This window comes from Dipodomys spectabilis, unplaced genomic scaffold, assembly GCF_019054845.1.
Source record: "Dipodomys spectabilis isolate Male_0828 unplaced genomic scaffold, ASM1905484v1 ptg000288l, whole genome shotgun sequence".
NCBI lineage: Eukaryota > Metazoa > Chordata > Mammalia > Rodentia > Heteromyidae > Dipodomys > Dipodomys spectabilis.
Window position 1 is genome coordinate 5,052,797 of NW_024870965.1, and position 18,323 is coordinate 5,071,119.

General features: G+C 39.6%; 1 protein-coding gene across 7 annotated transcripts in view; it reads right to left on the minus strand.

Moving 5' to 3' along the window:
* Cep170 (centrosomal protein 170) overlaps window positions 1–18,323 on the minus strand; it is a 92,216-nt gene that overhangs the window by 20,807 nt on the left and 53,086 nt on the right. For all 7 annotated transcript variants that reach the window (XM_042701215.1, XM_042701219.1, XM_042701214.1 and 4 more), the window contains 3 exons: window positions 7,701–7,850; window positions 4,924–5,047; window positions 2,612–4,447 (listed from right to left, as the gene is read on the minus strand). In XM_042701215.1, the coding sequence (XP_042557149.1) occupies window positions 2,612–4,447; window positions 4,924–5,047; window positions 7,701–7,850 (2,110 nt within the window). The remainder of the gene's footprint in view (window positions 1–2,611; window positions 4,448–4,923; window positions 5,048–7,700; window positions 7,851–18,323) is intronic.

The following is an 18,323-nucleotide window of genomic DNA, read 5'->3' on the forward strand; positions in this document are numbered from 1 at the left end:
TTTGGAGGTATGGGGCTGGGAAGGTGGCTCAGTGGTAGAGCGCTTGCCTTGCACGCATGAGGTCCTGGGTTCGATTCCTCAGCACCACATAAGCAAAAAGATAAAAGCCGGAAGTGGCGCTGTGGCTCAAGTGGTAGAGTGCTAGCCTTGAGCTGAAGAGCTGAGCGACAGCGCCCAGGCCCAGAGTTCAAGCCCCACGACTGGACCCTTGCCCCACCGCCCCCCCTCAAAAAAAAGAATTTGGAGGTAGGGGCAATTTGTGAAACCTCCTACAAGGACTCAACATAATGTTGGCAAGTCAGACTTTCCAGTGATCAATTTTTATCATATATATATATATATATATATATATATATATATATATATATATATATATATTCCTATAAAAACTTTTGTTAATGTTGTAGAATATACAGTTTAAAATACTATTCTTTTAAATCCTATTTCAAAAACTAAGGATTTTAATTTTTCCATTAAAGATTATAACTATCTTAGGACATTAGAAATGCCAACTGTCAAAGACACCTAATTACCTTATATATACTACCTCGTATATACAGCTACTATAGTATTTTCCCCATTAACTGAAAGATTATGGTCACTATCTTTCTTGATCAGATAGAATACTATAATAAATGGACACCTTAAGAGAATCTGAATTTATTCTCCACAATCATAATGTGGCTTTAGGCCCAGAGTGGAATACAGGATACAATCTAGGTAAAATAGCACTTGCAAAAAATTTTAATGAATAATACAAAACTGTGATATTGTACATTGACCTTATGTATACTTTGGAAATCCAACAGATTTACGCTGTCTTCCAGAAACTGGCAATGTCAAAAGGGTCTGGACTCTCATTCTGCTTGTCCGTGCCATCTGGACAGAGACAGTTCATGTCCTGGTCTCTAAAGGAAATGCTCTTTCTACTTCTTAAATTCTGTGACTGCAATTACTTTATATACGACTAATACATTATTTATATACTTTCATAAATATATTGCATCTCTATTTTCTCTAAGGAATTTTATTAAGGAATTCAAGCTGCTTTTTGGACACATAAAATTTATTAATTTCTGATCAAAGTGGAATATAAAATTAATTTGTCTATGTAAGTAATATGGTATCTTATGGGTTCCCTAACTTGCCAAAGCAGTCTTACACTAAACAATAAGGAATAAAACTAGTTCACTCATGTGGTAAGAGCTAGTCACGCGGCATAGAAGGAAGAACTACTCTACACTACTTGGTATCAAACAATTTATGATACTGTTTATGATAGGATGGAAGAATATTGAATATTTTAATGCACTGGAATGGAGATAGAGTGATAAACCAAACAGTGAGGCAGGAGAAATTTACACTTACACACCATAAAACTCAGCACAAAGGGAATGTGAATTGAAGAGGTAGTAAAGCCATAAGAAACAAAGAAAACAGTACTAAATAAACACAAACCAAAACACTGTCTTCAGATACTTGGCAATAAAAATTTAAAAAACCAATCAAAGCTCGACATGTAGAAACAAGGGTTAAAGTAATTAAAAAGTCCACAATTATATATTCTCCTGTTTCAGCTGTATCCACTCCTACCATAGACTGTGGCTACCATTACTAAACCTACTAGCCAACAGAGAAGTAAAGGTGGAGGAAAGCAGCAGTGAAGAAGAGGAGGAACAGAAAGTAGAAAAAAATACATATTCCAAATTACCTTTAGTTTTGAGTCTTGTAGGCTATGTTGTGGTAGATGTATATCAAACAAAAATAAAAGATAAAATTATATACCAACTTTCCCTCTACTCTTAATTCTAGACTGGGCACTTGGGATGCTGACTGAAAATAATGATAAATCTCCCGTTTTGTAACAGGTGGATTTCCACTGGCCTTTTATAGCCACACCCGTAAACAAAGCTGTTTATGAAGTAATAAGAGCATGCTTACAGGATGCACATAAGTCTCTACCTAACTACTATAGTCACCAATGTGACTGAGTATGAAGCATATAAACAGACAAATACACCAACAGCAGTTAGATTCTGGGTGTCAGTAAGTAGTTTCTGTAGTCATTATACTCATTTACAGTTAATTACTACAATGAAATGATACAGTAATAGATACTTGTGAGAATGTTCACAAGTACCTATGATGCCATCTTCCAATGAAATAGGAGGTAGTATTCACCTATTCAATCATAAACTTCAAATGTGTAAGTACAGAAGACACTTCAAAATAAATAGATAATAAAAGAAAAACATTGTTATCTATCTCTTAAAAGCCAGTATATTGTGTTTCTCTTCAGGTCTGTAAGGGCTTTGAAGTACCTGATTTTAGAAGTACATTAATTTCTATTGTGTAAACTATTTAAGTCCTAATCCAATTGTGACACATAAATCCACCTGTTACCAAATGGAAAAGTGAAACTCCTGACTCAGTTCAATGATTCGGCCCGAGTACTTTTGGAAGTGTAATTACTTTGGAATTTTCTATCCACTAAACATTATTTTTAGAGGAAGAAGAGTAACTGAATTTTAACTTTTATTTTGACTATTCTGTGAAGAAATTAATTCAAACAGAACAGGCTTATGCTATTAGAAATCTGAATCCAATTTACCTGAAGAAGAGCCATGAGATGAGGTCATACTTTTGATCTTGGAGTCTGATAGTCGAGAGATACTGTTAGCTCTAATTCTAGGAGAAAATTTATCAGACGGCACTAATCTAGCTCCACTTCTAATGATGGCTTCTGCAGTGCGTGAGGAGGCGCTACTTCTGGACAGTGTTGCTTCAGAGTCACTACGGGCTGATAGTGAGCCAAGCCTTGTCCTGCGGGGCTGAGCCAGCAGGTCAATCCTAGAGCTGCTGCGCCTTCCCGTGGGGGGTTTGGATGTGGAGCTGGTGGTGGATACTTCAGAAGCGACAGATGCCTTGTCGGCATCAGCCAGCTCGCTGTCGGAAGCCTCACCAAGCCGTGCCCTGCGCAAGAGGGAAGTCCTGGTAGGTCTAGGCCTCGGAAGAGTGGTGGGTTTACCAGATGAACTGGGTGCTACTGGAGAAGTCTTAGACTTTGTTCCCTTGCTTCCATCCAGTTTGGAATGTATATGCTCTTCAGTGGAGGTAAGTGGAGTCCTTCCATGAGATTTGCAAGAGTATGTTTCCTGGTCAGATGACATAATATCAGAGATAGCAGAGTGAGGCACACTGGACGTCTGGTCATCATCTGTTAAATCTACTGAAGGCTGCCTTATTCTCCCACTGGATTGTACAAATTTTCGACCATCTGCTCTGGAACCTATATCTGTGGAACGACTTTTTGTTTTCTTTTCAATTTTCTCCCGAACACCTGAAGATGAAGATTTTGTAACATCTTTGGAAGGAGAACTCGTGGAACACCTATCTTTGTATAGGCTGGTGAAGCTTTTCCGCTTTTGGGTGGACTTTCTTTCCGTCTCTCCAGTGACCAGACTTATTGTACTGGCTGTATCCACATCGGACTCTGGGGAGATGGAATTGTCTCTGTTGTAACTGGGAGTATCTGGGCCTTCATCAGTTTTACTATCCTCACGTAATTTAGCTTCTAGAAAAGCCATCACTGCTTCTGTGTCTTTCAGAATAAGAGTTGTGTCCATACTAGAATCGGTCTCCGCAGAGTCGCTTCTGTCTCGCAGTCTGCTTGCAGATGTTAATGCTAAGGAGGGGGCGGTGGATGACGTCTGCTTGTTGATATGAGGAATGAGTTCTATGGGGATGTTTGGGCTAGGTTTTTCTATAGTGAAGCTCCCTTGTCGCACTAAAGACTTGGAAGATTCTTTCCTGTCTCCTCCCTTCGAAGTCTGACTTTTCAGGATTTCCTCAGCCTTTTTTCTCTTGCTCTCATTTTGTATTATCCTTTCTCCTTTGCTTGTAGAAAGCCCTGGAATTCTTTCTGGAGGCTGGGACTCTTGTTTAGAAGTTTCCTCCCTACAGTTATCTATTGGGCCTGAAACATTTTTTGGAGACAGCTTAGTAGGTGTCCACTGGATCTGCTCCTTCTGTTCCTGTTGTTGCTGGATTTTAGCTAACGTTTGCTTTACCAAAGAAGCTTCTGAATCACGTTCATTCTTCTCCTTCCCGGGAGAGCTCCCTAGATGAAGCAAGGTCTTATTTTCTCCACCACCACTTTGAAGAATTTCACCATTGACCGTCCGGTTCATTTTGTTCAGGGTTCTATCAGCATCTTGTTTGTCTTTCCGGTGCATCTGTGTAGGCGTCTCTTTCTCCTGCAGCTCTGTGTCTTGCTTCTCTCCTATCTCTGACCTCTGTGTCATCATCTTTGTTCTGGCACTCTCAACAGCCTTTTCTTCATTTGGAAGCTGGGGAAGAGTTCGTCTCCTCCTTTCTCCCTGACTAATCAAAGAAGCTGTAGAGCTAGTATTTCGCAGTGACATGCCTGATTCACCAGTATCTGTCTCTGTAATATAAAAGCCACAAACAAGGAACCCATTGTGATAAAAAAGTTAAAAGTAAAGGGTGAATAGTATTATATTAGATTTTAAGTTAAAAATTCTTTGCCGAGGTTGGAGGTGTGGCTCAGGTGGTAGGGAGCCTGCCAATGAGCAAAAAGAGTCAAACATCAAGTTCAAGTCCCAGTCTTGAACAACAACAAAAAGGACTTGTCAATAGCAAGCTAGGTGACAGCGGTTCACACCTGCATTCCTAGCTACTCAAGAGGCAGAGATCGGAGGATCTCAGTTTAAAGCCAGCCCAGGAAGGAAAGCCTGTGAGACTTTTACCTCCAATTAACCAGCAAAGAAAAAAACCCATAAAACATAAATGAATGTTTGCTTAAGTTTGTTTTTTACTATGCCAATTTAGTCTTTTAAAAAAATTATTGATTTATGACTCACCAAAAAAGAAAAAAAAGAAAAGGAAAAGAAAGGAAATTACCCTTTTCTAAAGGAAGAGATGCAGATAATTCAGTTATTCTGTCTTCTTGATCATGCCTTGTATGATTGGCAGCCAGACTAGCCCACTGTGAAACCCAGCGCTTGCTTCCAGATGATGTGCCTTCCTAAAAGAGAAGAACAAGAGCATGAAAGATAGTCCGGACAGTTCTGATTCTCATGAAGACCAATTTCATTTAGTCATAACTATCATCTCCTTTCAATAAACAAATAAAGCACTGTTCAGCAGATGCCAGAATTCCGGCAAATCAAGGGGGAATAAACACTATAATGCAGTGATGGTTCTGCTTTTGACAATTTCCAGGAAATGGCAAACCATAGCGGTGTATCATTTTATCATCAATAAACAATATGTAGGTCTCTAAACTATCTTATCTGCCAGGTGTGGGGCTCTCACTTGTATTTCTAGCAACATGGGAGACAGAGATGAGGGAGGGCCACAGTCCAAGGGCAGTTTGGGCAAAATGTTTGTGTGTTCCCATCTCAATAAACAAAAACAGAAACAGCGCAGTGGCACAACCTGTCCTCTCAGCTATGTGCAAAGTATTAATAGGATTCCAGTACACACTAGTCTGGGTATAATATGAGACCCGAGTTGGAAAAAATTGAAGCCATGTATGGAGGCTCATGCTTGCAATTCTACACTAAGGTGGCAGAGATCTGGAGAAATGGTTTGAAGCTAACCTGGGGAAAAATGTCTGCAAGACCCATCTCAACTAACAAAGCTGAATGTGGTGGTGGGCACCTATCATTCCAGCTATATGGAAGTGCAAACAGGAGTACTGCAGTGCAGGCTGTTCTGCACAAAGAGATATACTCTATTAGAATAATAATGAAAGCAAAAAAGTTGGGGGTGTGGTTTAAGTGGTAGAGCACCTGTCTACTAAAAATGTAAGTCACTGACTTAAAACACAGTACATCCAAAAGTTTTTTTTTTTTTTACATTTCATACAACTATAAATAAGATACATGTCAGTAAAATAGTATACTTTGATTTCTTTTTTCTTTTTTTTTGCGGTTGTAGGGTTTGAACTCTGGGCTTGAGTGCTGTCCCTCAACTCTTCAGCTCAAGGATAGTGCTCTACCACTTGAGCCTACAGTGCCTCTTCCGGTTTTCTGGTGGTTTATTGGAGATAAATTTTTCACGGACTTTCCTGCCCGAGCTGGCTTTGAACCTCGATCCTCAGATCTCAGCCTCCTGAGTAGCTAGGATTACAGGTGTGAGCCACCGGCGCCCGGCTCTTTGATTTCTTCTTTTTTTTTTTTTTGGAAGGATTTTTTTTTTTGGGTCTCGTCATGAGGCCTGTACTCTGGGCCTGGGCGCTGTCCTTCAGCTCTTCAGCTCAAGGCTAGCGCTCTACTACTTGAGCCACAGCACCACTTCCGGGTTTTTTTTTTGCTTATGTGGTGCTGAGGAATCGAACCCAGGGCCTCAGGCATGCAAGGCAAGCACTCTACCTCTGAGCCACCTTCCCAGCCCCCTCTGATTTCTTTTTTATATTTGGTATTATTTACCATTCATACATCAAAAATTCACTTTTTCTGAAGACAGTATAGCATAATGAGTAAGAGAATTAAGAAATCAGTTTCCGATCCAGATTCTGGTCCCACAAACAATGTGGCCAAGATGTCCTTATATACTTCCAGTTTACTTATTTGTAAATATCACAATACAGGCATCCATTGTATTTTACTTTCTACTATCTAGACAAGTAATTCAGTAATTCGTTCTGATCTATATATATTTTTACATTCTTTTTTGACATAGGAAATCTGATGCCACAGTTATTTTAAAATAAGTCATCCTTAATTAATCTTACATTATTCTACTAATTACATCCTGGCCTGTTTTACATTGACTTATTGAGGTATGTAAGTTATATTTATCAAAAAGTATCTTTCACACACTTCCTGGTATAATAGGTCTTTCAATTTCAGACATATACTTCCTGGAAAGTAGAAGCAGTGTATATTTCTGGTTTTGTCTCATAATGTCATGTAGGATGATGAGTATGAAAATTTATTAATTTACTTTTCACTGACAAAAGCATTTTAATATAAAAGACTGAAATCAAGAGGATTGCTGTTCAAGTAGAGCATGAACCAAGAGTTTACAAGAACCATCTCAAATAACAGTGGTAAGTGCTTGTCATCTCAATTACATAGGAAGCATTAATAGGCGAATCATGCTCCAGACCACCTAAGGAAAACATTTAAAATCTATTTGGGGAAAAAAATAAAGGAAAAAAAAAAGAAAGCAAACAGGGCTTGTATGTGGCTCAAGTGGTAAGCACAAGGCTATGCGTTCAAACTAACCTACTGCAAAACAACCACATATAAAAATCCTAAAAACCATGCCAAAATTGCTTCAGACTTCCATTTAATGAAGACTTAGATTTTACAATTGTCTTAAAAGGGGAGGTGGGCACCAGTGGCTCACACCTGTAATCCTAGCTACTCAGGAGGCTGAGATCTGAGGATCAAGGTTCAAAGCCAGCACGGACAAGAAAGTCTGTGAGACTCTTATCTCCAATAAACCAGTAGAAAACCAGAAGTGGCGTTGTGGCTCAAGTGGTACAGTGCTTGCCTTGAGCTGAAGAGCGCAAGGACAGTACCCAAGCCCAGGGTTCAAGCCCCACAACTGACAAAAACAAAAAGGGGGGGGAGATATATCATTTAATATAAGTTCAAGTGATAAACATTTATACTTTATATAATATGTTGCATCTAAAGTGTTAAGTATACAGAAGAGATGAATACCTCAGAGCTGTGAAATCCAGGTGTGCTAAGTGGCTTTCTTTCTTCCATTACTACTGAAGCAGAGCTGAGAGCCCAATCTTTTATCAGATCTTTATGTTTTTCATTGATAATGGGCCTATTATAATCCTGATTGTCATCTACTCCAAATACCTATGAGGAAAAAATTATTTTATAAATGAAAATGTAAGTCTGAACATCAGATTACTATGTGGGTGTTATCAATAACTTCAGAGGCAAATAAAAATACTTTAACTGCAACAAGAATTTCAATAACAAGAAAAAGTTGTTTAATGGAAGGGTAACATCCAACTGTAGTAGTAGCTGGAGAAGAAAGCAGGCAGTTGTGATTTATGTCCACGTAATTACTTTTTTAAAAATATTTAGTAAATGTCCTGGTCAATAAAAAATAAGAAATCCACTTGATTTGTTAAGACTTAATAGTCTTGCTAAATATGACAATAATTCAGAGTTAGGAAAGAGAACCTCTTTAGCATGTCTACAGCTTGATTCTCCGCTCCATTCTTTCTGATAGTACTGGGGTTTGAACTAAAGGCCTCAAACTTGTGAGGCAGGTGCTTTACCTACCACTTGAGCCATATTCCAAGCCCTTTCTGTTTTTAGTTACTTTTGGGATAGGTTTTGAGTTTCTGCCTAGACTGGCCTGAGATCCTCCTAATTAGGTCTCCCACATTATCAGGAATCACAGGCATGAACTATTATAGCTGGTATATTGGTTGACATGGTTAACTTTTTGCTCCAACGGGGCTTAAACTAGGATCTTCCTGATCTCAGTCTCCTAAGAAGCTCAAGTTACGGAAGTGGCGCTGTAGCTCAAGTGGTAGAGTGCTCGCCTTGAGCTGAAGAGCTGAGGGACAGCGCCCAGGCCCAGAGTTCAAGACCCACGACCGACCAAAAAAAAAAAAAACATGCTTTTGCCGGGCGCTGGTGGCTCACGCCTGTAATCCTAGCTACTCAGGAGGCTGAGATCTGAGGATCGTGGTTCAAAGCCAGCCCGGGCAGGAGAGACCGTGAGACTCCTATCTCCAATAAACCACCAGAAAACCGGAAGTGGCGCTGTAGCTCAAGTGGTAGAGCGCTCGCCTTGAGCTGAAGAGCTGAGGGACAGCGTCCAGGCCCAGAGTTCAAGCCCCACGACCAACAAAAAAAAAAAAAAAAAAGAAGCTCAAGTTACAAGTATAAGCCATTGTGCCTGGTTCTGCGCTATCATTTTTGAATGTTGAAAAACAACAGACATATAACTTTTTATCTATTCTTTCCATATCAAGTGTTTAACATTTAAATGAGAGTTAAATTAACATGCATAACTTTCAGTTTGGGGAGTCAAAACTGAAGGCCAGGTGCTTGCTAAGGAAGCACTCTTAACTAATGAGCCATACCTCCAGAGCTAATTTTTGCTTATTATTTTTGAGACAGGGTTTTGCATCCTGTCCAGAAACAAGCTTCAGCCTGATCCTCCTATATTAAGTTTTCTGGAAGCTAGGAAAACAGGTACATAGCCACTGAATCCAGCTCTCCAGAGAGAAGGGGTCTCTTGGAACATCTTTCTGCTGTGGTTGGCTTTGAACGGCTATCACAACCATTTCAGCTTCCCAAGTATAAAGGGCTCCAGGTGTGAACCAGTGACACCTAGCTAAATTTATACTTATAGTTTTTTTGTGCTGGTCCTGGGCCTTGAACTCAGGGCCTGGGTAATGTCCCTGAGATTTTTTGCTCAAGGCTAGCACTCTGCCACCTGAGCCAAAGCTCCATTTCTGACTTAAACATTTACTTACATATTTTTAAGTTAAATGTTAAGAAAATAAAGTTTGAGAATTAAGGTGGTCACTTTGAGAAGTTCTGAATAAAAGCACAGATATTCTTTTATTTTTATTTATTTACTTATTTATTTTTGTCAGTCGTGGGTCTTGAACTCTGGGCCTGGGCACTGTCCCTCAGCTCTTCAGCTCAAAGAGAGTGTTCTACCTCTTAAGCCACAGCACCCCTTCTGGTTTTCCGGTGGTTAATTGGAGATAAGTCTTTTGGGCTTTCCTGCCCGGGCTGGCTTTGAACCGTGATCCTCAGATCTCAGCCTTCTGAGATTACAGGTGTGACCCACCAGCACCCAGCTATTCTTTTATTTTTAAATGAACAGAATCTGAGTTTTACTCATTTCCTGGCACAAAAAAGGCCTAAAAATTCCTTTTAAGGTGTCGAGACCTACACATATTTGCTAGAGATGCAGTAATTATTTCTTTCCCACATAGGTAGCAGGACAGGAATACTAAAATACAGGGGAAGAAGACTTCAAATCTCATATATTTTTGGTAGCATCTTGGAAAACTCTCTTACAGCAATAACTAGCTTGAAATCCTATCTATTCATTCTTGTATGTAGCTATACAAAAATACTTGAGACATTTTTATTTTGAAAACAAAGCATACAAACATTTTATACTGATGTATACCTTAAGGCTAACATATTCTTTACGTTTAAGAGAGTACCTGCAACCTTAGATAATATCTTGAGCGCTTGTCAAAACCAAGATCAAGATACCAATTTTTTTTTAATCTTCCAGTCTAGATTCTGTCCCTGGAGACTTCATCCACATGGAAGTCTTCATTCACTTCTCTTATCAACAGCTTGCCTACCTGTTTTTTCTCTTCGTAGATGGCACAAGATATTTCAGATACAGTTAGTGCTAGGGCCTTTATTCTCTTCCCCTTCCCACCCTGACCAGGTCTCAACTGAAATCCCAAACTACCAGCACAGATGTAGGTCTTTCATCCAGCCAGGTACTTCAGGCTGGAAGTCTATAGTGTGGGAGGATGTACCAAAAAAAGTGGAGGAGAGGACTTAAAAAATTATATTTTTCCCTGTCTCACTTTCCCTCTCCCAACTCTCTTTACTTTAGAGGTATCAGGGCCCTGAGTCATTAGGTGGATGCTCTACCACCTGAGCCAGAGCCAGAGCCATTGTGTTTGTGAAGCCTCTGTGGAGCTGTGAAAATAGGCACAGGACGCCATATCCAGGAGCTTTTTGTTGTTGAGACAAGGTCTCATTCATTTACTTGTTGCCCAGGTTGGTCGAGGATGGCTCTGTGTTTTCCAGCCAGAGGCATGGATCACTGTGCCTAGTTAATCTCTCTCTCTCTCTCCTCCCCTCCACCCTCTGTCTCTCTCTCTCTCTCTCCTCTGTTTTTATTTTTTTGTCAATGGTGGGGCTTGAACTCAGGCCCTAGGCACTATCCCTGATCATCTTCTACTTGAGGCTACTGTTCTACCAGTTTGAGCCATAGCATCACTTCTGGTTGTCTGGTTATTAATTGGACATAGAGTCTCAAGGACTTTCTTGCCCAGGTTGGCTTTAAACTATGATCCTCAGATCTCAGCCTCCTGAGTAGCTACGATTACAGGCATGAGCCACCAGCACCCGGCCACTAATTTCTCTCTTAAAGAGAAAAATTTCTTAAGAGTGGAGTGTGAATTAACATTGTGATTTTTATAATACATGTGCAACCAACATTTAAACTTAAAGTTCAATCAAAATTGTTAGAACTCAGAAAGAGGCTAGGAGAAACGTTTTATAATTTGCCAAAATATACACATAAATACAAGTACATCCATGTTCATAGCAGCATTATTTATAATAGCAAAAGTTGGGGAAAAACCCCAAATGTCCATGAATGGATAAAATATTATTACTATGAGGCCATGAAAATAAATGTTTATTATACTGCATAATTCTTAGAAAACTTTTAAGTGACAGTAGCCAGTCATTAAAGGGTACACATAAATGATCCTATTTATATGAAGTGTCTAGAAAAAGCAAATGCAGAAAGGCAAAAAACAGATGACTGATTTCCAAGAGTCTGAAGAAGGAATGGACAGGAAATGATTACTTGATGAGTATGAGACTTTTGTTTTAGTATAATGAAAAATTTCGGATTTAGTCATGATCACTATACAACATTGTACAACAGCCACTGAATTTTACTATATACTCCATGTTGGACCAAAATTCCAATTATCCTGCCTTGGTTTCCTGAATGCTGAGATTGGTGTGTACTGGGCATAAATCGCTTTATTTTGGGGGCTAGAGGCAATACTGGGGCTTGAACTCAGGGCCTGTGTGCTGTCCTGAGCTTTTGAGCGCAAGGCTAGTGTTCTACCACTTGCGTACCACTCTACTTTCAGCTTTTTTGGTAGTTAATTGGAGATAACAGTCACATGGTCTTTCGTGCCTGGGCTGGCTTTCAATTGCAATTCTCAGATCTCAGCCTCCTGAGTGGCTAGGATCACAGGCGTGAACCACTAGTGCCAGGACTATTTGCATATTTTAATGACCAAAGTATCCAGTTTTATGCTATGTAAATTTTATTTCAATTTTTTAAAAAAGATATTACTTTACTTTCTATAGTGGCTCAGTTACTGCCTATATTTTCAACCTATTCTTAAGTTTCTTTCAATACTTTCAAATTACTCCTATTTCATCTTCCTTATAAAGTAAAAATATTCCATTTTTCCTTTTGATGGCTTTCATTTGGTCTGCTACTCTGTGTTTCTTACATGCATCTTATGTTGCTTTGCCTTCAATTTGGCCCTGTCCACATTAGTTCTGACTGATCATGGTTCTCTTGGTTCTGACTTAGATATAATCGAAAATTTTGCTGTGACCCAGGATACACATTCTCAGCAAGCCTTTGCTGGGCTATGACTCACAGCTATAGATGTTCTCTATGTTGAATTTTTCGTTTAGCTACACTTCTGGTTATGGATTCCATCCCACAGGTTGAAATAGAACTAGCACAAACTATACTCCATGAGGGAAGAGGATGTTGGCAACAGTGGGTAAAGAACCAAAACACAGGACAAGGAAAAAATGTTTGGCACAGGTTTTTCTCTGATAGGAAATTTAAGAGGAAGAGAGATACTCTTCCCAAGCCCTCTACCATAATCCACATTTCTCATCTTCATTTAATATTCCCCTTTCCATTTCAGGGCAGTTTCTCACATAGCCTGGGGGAGGCGAGGAGGGAGTGACAGGGAAGACTTTCCTTACCCTCAGTAGCATGTGTTCTGAGGAGCAGGGAGAAGAAACTGGTACTGTGATGTGTTCTCTGGAAGGTTTCACAGAAAGGTCAAGACAGGAAGAAGCGCAGGAAATGATTTTTATGGGGGGAGAAGACTTTGCTCGATTGAGGCAGTGAAAAACACTTTCAACAAATACTGTTCATAATAAATAGAATTTTTCCATATAGGTTTTGATGTAAAACTTAAGAAGTCTATCAGGCAAGTGTTAAGAATATAAAAGGTGAGCCAGGATATGATAAGGACAACTGCACATCCATGTTCACTGTGGCACAATAGCCAAGATATGGAAGCAACCCAGATGCTCACATTAGATGAGGTGGATAAAAAAATGTGGTACCTATATACAATGGAATTTTACATAACCATTAGAAAGAATAAAATATGTCATTTGCATGGAAATGGATGGAATGAAAACAAATCATGTTAAGCGAGGTAAGCCAAGATCAGAGATATAAATGATGCATATTCTCCCTGATATGTGGGTGTTAGACTTTAAACACACTGGGAAATGACAAATTACACAGAATTCTAGATACCCACATACAGTCAGACGAAAAAGGGACAGGCTTAGGAGAGAATCACAAAGGTGCAATGCCTAAGTTCCTCTTCATGTTTACATAAAATAATATACATAATGAAATGAACTCCAAAGATATGGAAACAAAGGACTTTTGTCTTCGTTTGCTATTTCTTTTTCTGATGACTCTGTACTCTTTACCTGATATACAGTATATTCACGCACACATCTGTGGGAGGCTGGGGGGAGGGCATAGAATCAGAGGAAAAACCGAGAAGGGCAGCAGTGGAGCGTACTGGCTGCACTGGTCATTGAGGAAAGTGAACTATGCAGCTGAGAGGGAGGGAGGGAATGATTGACAGATGACACGGACGACACTGTGTGAAAGCAAATGTACTTAATACCCGATCTATGTAAAGGTAACCCCACGGTACATGACTCTGAAACAACAAGGAAGTAAATTTTTTAAAAAGAATACAAAAGGTAAATTTGGGGACATGTATAAAATAGGGTTACATACAGACAGACAACAAAAATAAGAACTAGAATGCAGGAATCTCACAATTTGAGGGTAGGAAATTAGATCTCTTAACATTTTAACTACTGGTAACAGAAAAGAAAGGATATAGCATTTCAACATGGATCTTTAAAAAGATCCTATTTTAATTGTGCACAACTTCTCTTGGGCAGAGATCAAACACGTTGCAATCATCCTCAGATCTGGGATTACAATGTTTTGTGGCGAAAACTAAAAAGCCAGTGCTTATTATATTTAACATCAGTGTATCATGTGATATTGTTGTCTACTCATTTCTTTTTGATTTTGATGCCAAAATGGTACTTTTTCATAGTTTACTTATCTAATCAGACTTAGCAGTCTCCTTTGTCTATTAGTTCTTTCCACACCAATGTTACTATGGCTAAGAACTTTATTTTCTCTCATCTGTCTAGTTGATTTCATCTCTTATTCTATATTCAACTTCCCTTTATTTTCTTTTTCTGGTGATAATGAGGTTTAAACTTGGGACCTCATCCTTACTAGGCAGGTACTTTACCAGTTAACACTCCCAACATGCCACTTATATTCTAGTAATTTGTAAATCTGTATTGTGTGTATGTGTGCTGTTCGTAGGGCTTGAACTCAGTGCTGTCTCTGAGCTTTTTTTGCTCAAGGCTAGCACTCTACCACGGAGCCAAAACTCCACTTCTGGCTTTTTGGTAATTAGAGCTAAGAGTCACACAGACTTTTCTGCCTGGGTTGGCTGTGAACCTCAATTCTCAGATCTAAGTACCTAGGATTACAGGCATGAGCCACTGGTGCTAATAGTAAATCTATTATATTTTCAATCTGGATCTTTTACTGAGATCCAGACATTTGTAATTTTAAATTGCCTTTTCTATTTTTGATCTTTCCAACTTCTAATCCATAGTACATACTTCTGACAGTAGTTTGAATGTCACTGTCCTATATAAAATTTGTTTTCTATGATTATCCATTGCCTTCAGCATTAAAGGGAAAAAAAAGAGAGAAGGAAAAAAAGAAAAGAAGAGAAAAGAAAAGAAGAAAGAAAGAAAAAGAAAGAACAAAAAGACAGCCAGGCACCAGCAGCTCACAACTATAATCCAAGCTACTCATGAGGTTGAGAGCCGAGGATCACAGTTTGAAAAGAGCTGGGCTGTCAAGTCCCAGGAGCTGTATCTCTAAATAAACAGTCACCTCCCTAGAAAAGGTTGGATGGACTGGATACATGATTCAAGTGATACAGTGCCAGCCATCAATGAAAAAGTTCAGTAAGGGTATGAGTCCATGAGTTCAAGCCCTTACACCGCCACCACCAACCACACCATCACCAACACAAAGCCCATGGTACTTTATTTTTATTTTTTGGTGGGATAGTGGTTTGAACTCAGGACTTGTTTGACAGAAGGTTCTCTACTACTTAAGCCAGGCTCCCAGCCCTTTCCTTATTTTTCAAACAGGGTCTCACATTTATGCTTACGTGAGCATGAACCTCAATTCTCCTATTTATACTTCATTTATTTCTTTACTGTTATTATAAAGGTGGTGCATAGAGGGGTTATGGTTAGGTAAGTCAGGTAATGAGAATATTTATTTATAATTATAATTCTTGCACAGCTACATAATGACAGGCATTCATCACTACATCCATCTTTTTATTGGCTAAAATGGGGCCCCAATACATTTTGCCCAGATGGACTGAAACTGGGATGTTGCTAATTCTAACCTCAGGAGCTTGGAGTACAGGTGTGAATCATTGTGCCAGGCTCAAATTGGATTTCTTTACATATGAATCATTCTCAGAAAGAATCATGTAGTGTTCTGGATTTTAGAGGAACAGTCTTTGGCTTTCACTGCTGATAGCTATAAATGGAGTTTATTATGTTAATGCATATTTCTTCTACATCTAACTTGTCTGTAGTTTCTTTTTTTTTTTTTTTTTTGGTCGGTCGTGGGGTTTGAACTCTGGGCTTGGGTGCTGTCCCTGTGCTCTTCAGCTCAAGGCGAACACTCTCCTGCTTGAGCCACAGCACCATTTCCTGTCTGTAGTTTCTTTTTTTGTCGGTTGTGAGACTTGAACTCTGGGCCTGGGCATTGTCTCTGCGCCCTTCAGCTCAAGGCAAGTGCTCTACCACTTGAGCCACAGCGCCGCTTCCAGTTTTCTAGTGGTTTATTGGAGATAAGAGTCTTATGGACTTTCCTGCCCAGGCTGACATTGAACCGTGATCCTCAGATCTCAGCCTCCTGGGTAGCTAGTATGACAGGTGTGAGTCACTGGCTCCCGGCTGGAGTTTTATTTCTTTAATAAGAAGTAGAAGCTTAGTAAGTATTTACTTTAATATCACAGGATAAAGTAGAGAGAGGTTAAATTGTGAAACATTTCCTGTTCCACAGAGGAAATGGCAGGTGAAGACTCCAACTGATTAGTTTTGTTATTTATTTGTTTATTTTTTGGTCCGGTCGTGGGGCCTGAACTCTGGGCCTGGGCGCTGTCCCTCAGCTCTTAAGCTCAAGGCTAGCACTCTACCACTTGAGTCACAGTGCCACTTCCGGCTTTTTTTTCCCTGCTTATGTGGTGCTAAGGAATCGAACCCAGGGCCTCATGCATACAAAGCAAGCGCTCTACCACTAAGCCACCTTCCCAGCCCTATTTTTGTTATTTTTTTAAGATCATGAAAGTATGATTTTGTTAAGTGCTAGGATTATAGGCTTAAGTCACTGTTTGACTAGTCCATAGTTTTCGAAAATCCTATGTGCCATCTGCTGAAAACGGGCTCACTGGCCATTAAATACAGTTCTTATTGAGGAGCTTTTACATGGTGACACTAAGTTTCTTGTGGTCATGGATTTGACATTTCCTTATCTCCTCCTACCCCAGGAGAAGTGAGGAGAAAAGAACAGGAAAACAGAAGGAGTGATAAGGCTCATGATCACAGTGGAACAGGCCGAAGGCAATTCCCTGGAGTTTCTTTAGTGTAGATACCCTAAAGAAGTTTCCAACAAATATTTCTTCTTAGAAGCTAGTAGGACCTTTCCTTCAACACCTTATACCTATCAAAAGCATTTAGCATATTACCAATGACAAGCCAGTTATGGAGTGAGAAAGCAGACACCTTGTGAAATTTTCAAGACCTAAAACCATTTAGGTTCAGATGGGTAACAGCTGCCCCAACTTCTACCTCACACACCCAAACTTTACAAGGAAGAGGTGACAGAGCTCACAAAGAAATTTGATACAATGCCAGGATCTACTCTTAACCACTGCAGTGCGGCTCATTCCCTCAGGATGACTGTTCTCTGCCTCTGTTTTCCCACACCCACAGATTACTTCATGTTCTTCAGACATTTGGCTCTTGGTTCACTTTTGTTTCCCCAAAGCCAGACCTGAATTAGCCTCAATCTAGCATCAGTATAAACCACAGATAATGGAATCTCAGCGCTTTTACTTTGGCAGTCACAAGATAGAATGCAGTGATCCTTGTTTTCTCTGAAATAGGGTCTCAGTTTGATTTTCTGATTTATATATATTAAGAAAGCCTGAATTAAGTATCTAGTTTCATACTGCCATTACTCCTTTAAATGAATCCTGTTCTTAAATCTTGGGTTTCTCTATTCCTAGTGTGACTAGCAATTTGATGTCAAACGGAGTGGGGGGGTGGGGGGAAGGGACTCCTTGAAGACAAAAGATGCTTATGACACCGACACTAGGTATAAAACTAGATTCTGTAACCCCCCTTTGCTCCAACAGTTTCCTAAAGGGCCTCATCTGCAACGATGACTTTCTTGGCTATCTTCTGTCCTGGCTACAGGACCTTGCATGATAACTTCCACTTCAGCTGCACATTTGACTCTTTCAGTGCTGAAAACTGTTCCAAGGGTTTGTCACTACTTTGTGTTGAAGTTCACATGTGGAAATTATTAATATGAGTAATAATAAATATGGGAGTTCTAGAGCCCTGTGAGGATGTAACTGGCTACAGGAGATGTGACTAGTGTGCTTGGATGATACCAGTGGAAAACCCTGGTTGGGTGGTTGTTTATATTTATAGCTAAGTAAAGACATGGGATTATGAGTTTGTGACCTCATGCTGTAATCCTGTCAAAAGATAGGAAGAGTCTCTGCATGGATTTATACCACTGCTTCCTGGCTTCCTGTTATCTACCTCTTGGAATGTGCTCTTTTATTTTCCCCATAACTCTCCTAAAGCCTGGGGCAAACTAAACCTATAGAAGTGGAGGCTGGGGGAGACATCCTCAGTTTATCATGTCTGTCAGTTAACGCATTATTAGAAGATTATAAGGTAATACTGCATACGCATATTCTTCATCTGTCATCTTGGAATCTGCTGGCCAAAACCAGCAAATAAACACAGCTAATCTTTACAGGCTCTCATAAAACATTATGATAAGACTAGTAGGTATTTTAAAAATTCTTTTAGAAAGCTAATGAAATGTCTTCCGTTTTACAAATGAAACCCAGGTTTAAAGAAGTTAGT